The sequence below is a fragment of the Girardinichthys multiradiatus genome, chromosome 15 (genome assembly GCF_021462225.1).
Source record: "Girardinichthys multiradiatus isolate DD_20200921_A chromosome 15, DD_fGirMul_XY1, whole genome shotgun sequence".
Lineage (NCBI taxonomy): Eukaryota > Metazoa > Chordata > Actinopteri > Cyprinodontiformes > Goodeidae > Girardinichthys > Girardinichthys multiradiatus.
In genome coordinates, this window is record NC_061808.1 from 12,073,624 (window position 1) to 12,086,021 (window position 12,398).

The 12,398-nt window shown below is 38.6% G+C and overlaps 1 protein-coding gene across 4 annotated transcripts; it reads left to right on the forward strand.

Moving 5' to 3' along the window:
* Positions 1–34: 34 nt before the first annotated feature.
* Positions 35–11,492, forward strand: taf1a (TATA box binding protein (TBP)-associated factor, RNA polymerase I, A). Of its 4 annotated transcripts, none has more exons than XM_047388400.1 (11): positions 35–162; positions 4,932–5,096; positions 6,355–6,518; positions 6,636–6,749; positions 6,841–7,039; positions 7,237–7,355; positions 8,948–9,106; positions 9,207–9,273; positions 9,443–9,566; positions 9,654–9,808; positions 10,776–11,492. In XM_047388400.1, the coding sequence occupies exons 1-11, from the start codon at positions 75–77 to the stop codon at positions 10,814–10,816; spliced, it is 1,395 nt and encodes a 464-aa protein (XP_047244356.1). In that variant the 5' UTR covers positions 35–74; the 3' UTR covers positions 10,817–11,492. The 4 variants fall into 4 exon arrangements, with proteins under 4 accessions (XP_047244356.1, XP_047244354.1, XP_047244357.1 ...); XM_047388398.1 differs by having other exon boundaries at positions 45–174; XM_047388401.1 differs by lacking the exon at positions 35–162 and adding an exon at positions 3,847–4,063.
* The last annotated feature ends 906 nt before the right edge of the window (positions 11,493–12,398 follow it).

Here is a 12,398-nt window from a genome sequence, read left to right on the forward strand (position 1 = left end):
AGCAGGAGCCGACACGTCAGCAGATCAGATCCGGCAGGATGTAAGGCAAGGGTGGGCTTTCACAGGATGTGAGGATGGATGTGGCTGCCGCAGGTGACTCCAGGGAAAACAGCGCAGTGAGAGATAAGAGACAACATCTAAAGATTGCCGATTGCTCAACAGGTTTTAAAACAGGTCCCTCTTCTTTCTTTCTTTTTTTTTTTTTTCCATGCAGCTGCATCCTCATCAGATATGATTCATGTTTATTGAAAGCTTTTAATGTGACTTGCTGCACAATTCAACAAAAAAAGTAAAAGGTAGAAAATAAAAAGGTGCAATAACCTGGTTGCATAAGTCACTATTTATCTTCAGTTTTGTAGGAGACACTTTAAGGTTTTAGATCTAGATTGACTACAGGTCCTTCTCAAAAAATTAGCATATTGTGATAAAGTTCATTATTTTCCATAATGTCATGATGAAAATTTAACATTCATATATTTTAGATTCATTGCACACTAACTGAAATATTTCAGGTCTTTTATTGTCTTAATACGGATGATTTTGGCATACAGCTCATGAAAACCCAAAATTCCTATCTCACAAAATTAGCATATCATTAAAAGGGTCTCTAAACGAGCTATGAACCTAATCATCTGAATCAACGAGTTAACTCTAAACACCTGCAAAAGATTCCTGAGGCCTTTAAAACTCCCAGCCTGGTTCATCACTCAAAACCCCAATCATGGGTAAGACTGCCGACCTGACTGCTGTCCAGAAGGCCACTATTGACACCCTCAAGCAAGAGGGTAAGACACAGAAAGAAATTTCTGAATGAATAGGCTGTTCCCAGAGTGCTGTATCAAGGCACCTCAGTGGGAAGTCTGTGGGAAGGAAAAAGTGTGGCAGAAAACGCTGCACAACGAGAAGAGGTGACCGGACCCTGAGGAAGATAGTGGAGAAGGGCCGATTCCAGACCTTGGGGGACCTGCGGAAGCAGTGGACTGAGTCTGGAGTAGAAACATCCAGAGCCACCGTGCACAGGCGTGTGCAGGAAATGGGCTACAGGTGCCGCATTCCCCAGACCTGGGCTACAGAGAAGCAGCACTGGACTGTTGCTCAGTGGTCCAAAGTACGTTTTTCGGATGAAAGCAAATTCTGCATGTCATTCTGAAATCAAGGTGCCAGAGTCTGGAGGAAGACTGGGGAGAAGGAAATGCCAAAATGCCAGAAGTCCAGTGTCAAGTACCCACAGTCAGTGATGGTCTGGGGTGCCGTGTCAGCTGCTGGTGTTGGTCCACTGTGTTTTATCAAGGGCAGGGTCAATACAGCTAGCTATCAGGAGATTTTGGAGCACTTCATGCTTCCATCTGCTGAAAAGCTTTATGGAGATGAAGATTTCATTTTTCAGCACGACCTGGCACCTGCTCACAGTGCCAAAACCACTGGTAAATGGTTTACTGACCATGGTATCACTGTGCTCAATTGGCCTGCCAACTCTCCTGACCTGAACCCCATAGAGAATCTGTGGGATATTGTGAAGAGAACGTTGAGAGACTCAAGACCCAACACTCTGGATGAGCTAAAGGCCGCTATCGAAGCATCCTGGGCCTCCATAAGACCTCAGCAGTGCCACAGGCTGATTGCCTCCATGCCACGCCGCATTGAAGCAGTCATTTCTGCCAAAGGATTCCCGACCAAGTATTGAGTGCATAACTGTACATGATTATTTGAAGGTTGACGTTTTTTGTATTAAAAACACTTTTCTTTTATTGGTCGGATGAAATATGCTAATTTTGTGAGATAGGAATTTTGGGTTTTCATGAGCTGTATGCCAAAATCATCCGTATTAAGACAATAAAAGACCTGAAATATTTCAGTTAGTGTGCAATGAATCTAAAATATATGAATGTTAAATTTTCATCATTACATTATAGAAAATAATGAACTTTATCACAATATGCTAATTTTTTGAGAAGGACCTGTAGTATTTTATCTACCTCATCAAAAGCTCCAGTTCCACGTGAAGAAAAATAATCCCAAAGCATGATACCTCCACCACCATGTTTTACTGTGGGTATGATGTTATTTAGGTGATGCTGTGTGTTGCTTTTGTGCCAAAAGTACATTTTGAAATTTAAGTGAAAAACTTCTAGGTTGGGTTGATCAGACCATAAGAAATTTTCCCACAAGGCTTTGGAAGATTTTTGCATGTTTTCATTGGATAAAAAGGCAACTGTTTTGCAATCCTGTGTAACAACAGGTTGTTGTCACATGTAGAACTTAACAACGACTTGCTGGACATTGTTGTTAGCCTCTTGACAACCTTTGTTCTTGTGTTTTTGCTGCTTGTGCAAACATGTCCAGTGTGATCCAATTGTCAGCAAAAACCCTAGGATAGCAGAACTTTATTTAAGTTTAATCAGATTTACTATAATTGATGGAATGCGTAAATTGAAGAAGAATGAATGCAGAAAATTCAATGAAATGGTGTTTCAACAAAGTATTTATTTAAAGGTGTGCACACTTATACAGTCAGGCTATTGCATCAGATTAGTTTATTTTAAGTTGAATTGTATTTGTCACATTAAAAATGTAGACGACTTTTAAATCATTTATTTATCATTAGTCTTCATTGTTTAAGTCACAAAAACCTGTCATTTTAACAGGGGTTTGTACACTCTTGAAAACAATTGTACATCTCTACCTCCTTTCAACATCTACAGACAGTTTTTTGCACATTCTTTATTTGACAATTACCTGAAGCCCAGTCAAACTGGATGGATAGCATCTGTAAACAAAGATTTTTGTCTCTTGCCATAGATCTACTGGATTCAGATCTGGACTTTGACTGGGGCATTCTAACACATGAATATACTTTGATCCAAACTATTCCATCGTAGCTCTGGCTGTATATTTAGGGTCATTGTTCTGCTGGAAGATGAACCTCAGCCCAAGTCTCAAGTCTTTCACAGCCTAAAAACTTTATTTTTTTCCAGGATTGTCTTCTCTATTCCTGCTAAAGACAAGCATCAATGGAGAAAAACATTTTGGTCTCATCTGACCAGAACACCTTCTTCCCCATGTTTTTTTATTTTTATTTCGGATGGTTGTATTCATTGACATTTGAGCACACATACATAAACATAATCTCAAAAAAGAACCTACTCAAAGGGCAAGGAAAAATATCTACGAATGAGCAAAAACAGGTTAAGATTATAGACTATAGGATCAGATTAATAGACAGAGTGAAACGAATAACCAAAGGCAGGACTGGTAAATCCTAAACGATAACATGTCCTGCGGGAAGCTGAAAGCAAAAGCAAAATTTGGCTCAGATGCAACAAAAACAAGCTAAAACAAAACGAGATTGAAGAAAAGCTGGCTATTCTTTACATAGCATATCAAAGAAATCTCAAAAATAATAGAAATAAGATAAGAACCACAAAATCACATGGTGACTAGTACATAGGTCGATGTAATTGGTCTGCTTTATGATGATTTAATTTGACCAACCAGAAACGACGCATGTGCAAAAGCATTTAATGTGAATTATTCATGTTTCTGGAAAACGTCTAATTGTGTAGCTAATTGTGTAGCTAATTCCGTTTTTTAATAGAAATAAAAAAAAAAGCAAATACATGGTTTGACTTGGCACGTAAATTTTACAATTAACATTGCAGAGATAAAATATTTAGCAGCTTTTTCAACTGATTTGGTTTACCGGCAAGTAAGTGGTTTATTTGCGTCTTTATAAAATCAACATTTAAAAAAGAACTAAATGCAAGGAAGTTACATTCCGATAAAAATCTGAGAAATACTCTTCTTAACTCCGCCTCTTCCGGGTTATTAAGCAGCCAATAGATGTGCGACTTTCTATTTTACTTCCTTAGCTGCACTGAAAACGTGGCAGTTGCAAAACAACAGTTAAATTCACTTTAAAAAAAATATATATAATTTCAGTAGAGTGAAGACCGATTAGTCGCTTAGCATATGGCAATAACGTAACGGTGTGTATAAGCTAACAGCATAAGCTAATTAATTAACTATTCTCAGAAATTACCCAAACTACATTTACTTCTAGGAGGTGAGTTCAGTCTGATGAAACTGTGAGTCTTACGATTTTGGCTGCATTTTTTTTGTGTGAAATAATATTACACTGGTGTAGGAAGGTTAATTCGTGAAGAATATTTGAAAGCTTTGCTACAGCTACAGCTAACTTTAAGTTTTGAGTTAGCATCTCTGTGGTTTAGGTGTTTTTCGTTGGCGGCAGTGATCATTTCAACATTAAACGTCCTTGATCGAAAAAGCTTTCATATTGTGTTTACAGTAGAATGGCTTTCAAACTAAATAATTGCATATGCGTTCATTCACTGTTTTCATGCCTTCAGTCAACAAAGTTTGTAAGAGGGTGTTTTGCAGCCCATAATGGACAGATTCCCCTAACAGATTCACAATTTTGTTGGTCCCTAAAACTATGTCTGATGGTTGTTGGCTGAAACAGTGGATGTGGTTAAAAAAAACCTGTTTGTGGCAGAAATTACATTTAGCCTTTGGCCAGAACATTGTGCACATAAACCAAAAACGTTTCTATACTCTATACAGAGCTGACTAAAATATTAAACAAATACACATAAAATGGGAAGGTTGTAAAAAAGAAAGCAGTAAAACACAAGCATTGAAAGAATAAAAAGCGAGCATTCGCCTTCAGTTTACAAAACAACATTGGAGATCCCTGTCATATCCAACAAGATGGCCAGGATCTGTTGTGTGGTCCTCTCATCTCATTCTAAACATTTTTACAATTTTTAGAGTGTATTATCTAAACAATATTTATAACTTTTCTTAGTGGTAAAACATGTTTTGTTCAATGTTAACAGAAGTTTATTGAGTTGTGTTCACTTGGAAATCTGCATTGACAGAACAGCATTTTAAAGATATTTTTGTACATACAGGTCCCTGTGTCACCTATCTGAGTCTCCCTGCAGAGCTGATCATGGATGCCTTAGACGAACACTTGGACCCTCCTGTGGACCTGGGGGATGAAAGCGACTCCTCAGACAACAGCTCTAGAAAAAGTTACAAATCAAAGCTCCCACTTGCCAGACCTCTGTGTGTAGGTGAGAAGCTTAGCATACAGCGAGTCTCAGCCCAGGGCCATTTGCTGCATGTCTTCTCTCTCTACCCTTCTTCCTGTCCAGCTACTAATTAATAAAGTCCACCAAGGCCACAAAAGCCATTAGAAAAAAAGGTTCTTTAATCTCTTTATAACATAGCAAGACATTTTTATATTACAATGTTACCTTATACGACAGTATAATACAGTTACCTAAATTAGCAAATGGATAACAGTAAATTACAATATCATCAAAAAGTAAATTTATTTGGGTAAATCAGTTTAAAAAGTGCAACTCATTCCTTACACTCAGTGATATATTTCAAGCATGTATTTCTGCTAATTTTCATGATTAGGACTTGGAAAACGTACTTGTAGAACCGATGGGTTGCTGGTTCGAACCCCTGCTCTCCCTGTCTCTGTCATTGTGTCCCTGGGCAAGACACTTCACGTGCCTTGCCTGCTGATGGTGGTCAGAGAGCCCGGTGGCGCCGATTGTATGGCAGCCTCACTTCTGTCTGTGTGCCCCAGGGCAGCTGTGGCTACATTGTAGCTCACCACTGTCAGTGTGTGGATGTGTGTATGAATGGGTGGATGACTGATTGTAGGGCAAAGCGCCTTGGGGTCTCTGGGGACTTGATAACGCGCTATACAAGGGCAGGCCATTTACAGAAGGATTTTTAATACAGACCAGGGCTGCACAATATGTTGCAAATGTTATCGTTATCATAATATCGCTGTACGCAATATAAAGAACTGCTTGGACTGACATAAATGTTGGCTAATTATTTAGGTACCATTTATTCAGCCTTTCTGTTCCTGAATTGAATTCGGTGACAGGTGTTTAATGCAGCAGGTAAAGGGATGGATAGGGGGTCAAATTATTAAGAAACTCCAAGTCGCTTGTTTAATTTCCAAACCAGCAGATGTTGGCTAGAAGCAACTATTTCAATAAAACCTTGTTGACTTTTTATTAATTAATTTATTTTTTCCAGTGGCTGAATAGACAGCTTGTTATCTTAGACAAAAGTCATCGCTAAAGAAGCCGGCTGTTCAGATCACTGTGTTCAAATATATTAATGGAAGTTGAGTGGAGGGAAAAAGTTTGGTAGAGAGAGATTAAATTTTGGGTTTTCAATTGGTTTCAACATTTAGCAGTCAATGTTAAAAGAAATCCTGTCAGTAGTGCTTACACTTTGAAATCTGGACTTTTCATGTTGTCAAACATTTATTTTGTATGACTGAACTCTTGATATTCTCAGAGACAAAGACGGAAAGTGGCTTTCAAAAGACCTACCGAATTTGTCTTGAGCTTATCCGAGAAGCAATGCTGCACCATAGATGGCAGGAGGCTGCACAGTACATGGCCAGTTTCACTGAGATATTAGAGGACAGAAATAAGGTCAGAGCACAGCCAAATAAAGAGGTAAGTTGTTTTTGTTTATTTTCTGAATATTCATTTTTAATTATTCCAACATTTTAAAGATCCTTGTCATGTACTTTACGTAATTTTTTTGGTATCCTTTTCAAACTTCTGTTGCAGCTTGTTTGGAGAATCAGCATTGAGATACTTCACCACCTTTCCAAATCAACAGTAAAAGATTACAACACCATATATGAACGAATGAAACACTCAGGAGTTAAACATTATCTGATGGTGTGTGTGCCAGCCAACCTGAGTGACTCTGGTGCAGACGCTTCATTTTGCTTTACATTTTTATGATTCATTTATATCTTTGTTGTCTTAGATTTGCCTGGAACATTCTTTCCACCTGATGCTTCATGGTCAGATCGAATGTGCGAAGCAGCAGCTGTCCATCGCTGAGAGCTGGCGACACGGGAAAGAGTCAGTTTCTCAACTTCAGCGCATTAAACTGATCCAGGCATACAGGAGCTTGTTGGATTACATGATCTGGTGTGACAAAAAGTCCATGCTCTCCCAAAACAGTAAGACGACTCTTGACTTCCCAAAATTAATCTGATTTATCTCTTGACACTTTCGAAGTCTTTGTGTGGTGTCCCACTGCCCCCTAAAGGATAAAAAGAGATACTGCATGTCAGTGGGAGACCTGACTTTGGAAAACTGTTTTATCTGGCAGTGAAATAAAGTTTGCCTAAGAATTTGTAACTTTTGTGCTTCTTAGATTCTGTTGAATCTGACATCCAAGGAATGCATACCTGCTTCAGACATGCTTCTGTGAATCTTCAAGAAATTTTGAAAAACCCAGGGGTCTGGGATCCCTTCATTCTTAGTTATGTTGAGGTAAGCCTCAGTTAATTTTTTTCAAACGCTCTAAAAGGCAGGACAAGGCTAGTGTTTGAAAATATGGACTTTTTGTGCACACATCTCGCTTATTTTCAGATACATTGTTAAACCAAGAACCTTTTTTTTTTTTTGTTTTGTGTAAAATCTTTAAAATGTTCTAGTACAGCCACTGTATACTGTGCCTTACAAAAATATTAATGCCTGTAATCGAATTTTTCCACATTTTGTCAAGTTAAAACCACAAAATTCAGTGTGTTTTTCTAAGGATCGTATGTGTTAGACCAACACAAGGTAGTATATGTATACATGTGAAGAGTTAGGAAAGCATTCCAGCATTTTTTATATTTTTAATGAATAGAAATAATTGTATTTTTTATTCACCACATGTGTCATTTTGCATGTAGGCCAAATACTTCAGTTTTGGTCACATCTGACCAGAGCACCTTCTTTTACATGTCTGTCCGCTACATAGTGAACTCTGTATGGGGATCGTGATGGGTTTCTTTCAACATCTGGTTTCTTATTTTCATTCTCAAGTTCTCCCACATGAGCTATAGGTCTCTGCAGCTCCTCCAGAGGTACCACGTGCTTCCTGGCTGCTTCTCTGATGAATGTTCTCATTGCCAGGTTTGTTAGTTTAGGTGTACAGCCAGAGTTCTGTGAGATGTCCCATGAGCTGTCTGATCTGTTCCTTGCTCTCCATGAGGCTGCTTTGTTCAAATATGTTTATATCTCTGACCTGCTTCCTGTACCTACTGAGGACAGCAGCCCCACAGCATGATGCTGCCACCACCGCTTTTCACCGTTTGGATGTTGTGTTCAGGGCGACGTGGAGTGTTGATTTTCTGCTACACATACCATTTAGCATGTATGCCATAAAGGTTCACTTTGGTCTAATCTGATCAGAGCGCTTTTTTCCCAGATACTTGCATTGCTTGTGTGTAATGCTTCCACAAAGGCCAGATATATGGAAAGGACAACTAATAGTTATGCTGACTGATTCTCCCACTTTAACGATGAATCTCTGCAGCTCTTCCAGAGTTGCCGTGGATGCTTCTCCTTGCTGGACCTTTTTTTCTAGGATTGTTCTCCATCCATTTTCTCAACTCTGACCAGCTTTTCTGCACCCCACAGCATGCCACTGTCACAACAATAGTAGGTTTTCAAATGTAGGTTTGCCTTACCCTTTCCTTTTTAGGATCATGGATGAAATGTTTACATTTTGGGAAAAATCATTTTATAACCCTAACTCAGATTTGTATTTCTTCACAACTTTTTTGCTGTGTTCCTTGATCTTCCTGATGCTCTTTGTTCATTAATGTTCCCTAACAGGCCTCTGAGTCCTTCACAGAACAGCTGGATTTATACTCAGAACACATTACACACAGGTGGACACTGTGCTACTGATTAGATGATTTCTGAATGCAGTTGGTTAGACTTGATTTATTGAGGCGTCTCGGTTTAGAGGGAGCTGAATACAAATGCACAGCACACTTTTTGGATTTTTAATTGTAAACGTTTGTTGCTTTCATGCTCATTGTTAATCAGTATAAAGAAACACTGGAGCCCCCTGTCTTTTATTTTGGCAGATGCTGGAGTTTTATGAGGATTACGAGGAGGCTCTTAAAGTCCTGAATGACTACGTGTACGACAGCAACTTTCCTCCAAATCCCAACGCAAACGTCTATATGTATCAGTTCTTAAAGCGACACAGTGCTCCTGAGAAGAAACTGATGAAAGTGTTGAGGGTATTATAGATTATTTAATAATACAACTCTTCTTCTCCTTCTCCTTATTAATTCTACACTTAATTATTTGTCTTTTAATAATTGTTTTATTTTGCTTTAGAACCTCCATGTATTAGTGCCAAGCCATGAGCTGATGTTGGAGTACAGCTTCCTCCTGCTTCAGTCTGGTAAAAGCAGATTTATTTCTCAAACCAATGTTTTTCCTATAAAAAGGATGAAATAAAAGGATGAAATGAACAAAATCAATGAGACTTCCCGAATGTATTTTCATGGCATTGTCTAGCTCTTACATTTTATGTACTTAAATATGAATTCATCTGTTTGTTTTTTAAAAAGAGAAAACAAGTGATACTCAGAAAGCTCTAGGAGTCCTGCTTGAGATGCTTGACTTCGCCTGCTGGAGGAGCAACATGGGCGTGTGGACGTGTTTACACACCGCCGTTCACCGACTGCTTTTACAGTATGTGCACATCCTTGGACATGAACTAGATGTTAATTAGAAGTTCTTCACACTGGTCCTGGTTTTCCTTGTGTTAAATGACAACAGGGAGGAAGGGGAGGTGATTGTCCATAAGCAGATGGCCTTAAGGAAAGACTGGTGGCCCGCTCTGCATTTCACAAGCTTCCATGCAAAGAAAGACTTGGAGGAGAACGCCAAACTTCTGGAGGTGAAGGCGTCATTGGAAAAAATCCTTTGTCCAGGTTGGTTAAGGTGCTGTTTTAAGTGTCAGCGGTTGTTGTGCCTTTTTTCATAGCTGCTACAACATGTTGAGCCCTTCTTACTTGACATAAGCCTTTCATAGGATTTAGCCAATGAGATTTATGCTAATTTAGATTTACTTGAAAATAAACAATCAATGTTCTCGAAAAGTCCTGAATTTGCTTTTATCCATTTCCAGTCCTGACAAAGTATGGAAAAAAGAAAATTTCTCTAATTTAATATTTATTCATATGTTCTTTTCAGTCAGTCAGTCAGTCATTTTCTACCGCTTATTCCATAGTGGGTCACGGGGGAGCTGGTGCCTATCTCCAGCAGTCTATGGGCGAGAGGCAGGGTACACCCTGGACAGGTCGCCAGTCCATCGCAGGGCAACACACAAACAACCATGCACACACACTCATTCATACACCTAAGGGCAATTTAGAGTGACCAATTAACCTAACAGTCATGTCTTTGGACTGTGGGAGGAAGCCGGAGTACCTGGTGAGAACCCACGCATGCACGGGGAGAACATGCAAACTCCATGCAGAAAGACCCCCGGCCGGGAATTGAACCCAGGACCTTCTTGCTGCAAGGCAACAGTGCTACCAACTGTGCCACCGTGCAGCCCATGTTCTTTTCAATAGAGCAATTTTACACTGATTTATATTAAATAGAAGTTTATCTTATAATTTGCTACTTCTGTGCTACTACTTTGTTTTACTCATCAGTGTTTTACCCTTCAGAATTGACTGAATACACACTCATTAAACTGGACCTGTTGTCCTTTAACTGGGTCTAAAATACCCTAATGTGCTAAAACTGCTGTTTTTAGAAATAGGCTAGTCCAAGAGTTGTTCATGTTTTAAACCCACATATAATAAGACTCTTCTAATTCAAGCAGAAGTTAATACTTCAAACTTAAATGCCCAGAATTAAATTATTGGTTTATTGTTTGTGTTTCTGTAGGTCGACCTCTGAGGTACACCGCTGAACGGATGCCTACCTGAGTGAGACCCGTTATAGGATTCTGTATGGCAGTAATTAAAAACCCCAGGTTGTAATTTCTTTAGATTTTTTGTTTTGTATTTTTTAGTGTAAGACCTCTCACTTATCACTCACATTAATAACATATTTAAAGGTCAAAATTAAGAAACCTCAAGTTTAACCTAAAGTATAAAATCCTAAACATTTCTCTTTCGTTTTGGGCAAATTGTGCCCTGAACTTTTTATCTTGCAGTAAATAGGAATATCCACTATGTGGAGCTGTTGTCCCGTTTTTCTTTGGAAGGATTTTAAAATCATATTTTGACATAGTGGAGTTCTAAAAGTGAGTGTTTATATTATCTTATTGTGATTTACAGAGATTCTTTAATGTCAGTATTAAATCCACACATGACGCAGAAACAGCAGTTTCCACCCTTTCATATTTATTTTTTAGCAACATGTTTCGCACACAGTTGTGACAGTTGGTTAAAGGCTTCGAAATAAAATTATTGTCTTAAAAGACTGTCAACATGTTACTTAAAAAGATCTCTAACAGCACTTCCTGTGCTGCTCTAGGGAAGAGAATACTTTTTTATTTCATGCATTTGTTGTCTGAAAGAATTATTACTTTTTGCTTTGACATGAGTTCATTTTTCTGTTCTTCACATACAACCATGCAATAAAGTGTTTTGTTCAGCAGTGTAACTGTATTATTAAAATAAAAAGAGGAAGGGTTTCATGATTCTATGTTAGTCCACCACAAGTTTAGTGAAGCAGCAGCAGCTCAGTCAGCCATGTCGAATGTGTTGCTCTGCAGTTATTACATAAACCGAAGCCCAAAGCGTTTGCCCGACAACAGGAGCAGCTGGAGGAGGCATCTGGGAATACACAACACATGTTTAATCATTCACAACCCAGGGACCAATGAGGATGTTCTAATCAAGAGCAGGTCAGTGTTTTAAGCTCTCCGGTTTTGGATATTGTTCAATATCTTCCGCTTTTGGAGTTGAACTTGGTTAATTTTGTTCGCCGTGGTCATTGAAGTGTTGCAGAGTTGCTCACTCGGGGTTCTCATATGCTAACCTATTTAAAACATCTTGTGGTTATGATTTCTCCCAGATAGCAATGGTTAGACAGACTGTCTGACTTTCAAGGTTGATGTAACTAACCCCCATGCAGCTTGAGATGACTGAGAGTGGAGAACAATAGAAAGTGTCCCCCGTGTCCCTTGTTCCTTCCTGAAGCAGCAGCTTGTGTCTGGGGCAAGTTGTTTTGGCTCCTGAAAACATTTAATAATGTGTTCAGATTTGCGCTTTTAAGCAACAATTTAATGCTGTTTTGCGATGCATAATATTCTGGCGTAAAATAAAACGATTAAGGCTGATGAGCAAGGTTAATATTTTAAATCAAGAACAAATGTGTTACTTAAGCTACTTAAAATAAGAGTACACATACATAATGGAAAAAAAGTCAAAAATAGAGTAAATATGTTGTTAAAGATGAGAAACAAAATTACAAAACATTAAAGCTAAAGGCTAATACAAAAGCGCTCAAAACAGGACATTAAAAGACGTAAAAACGTAAATACCAAAAACAAGTTAAACA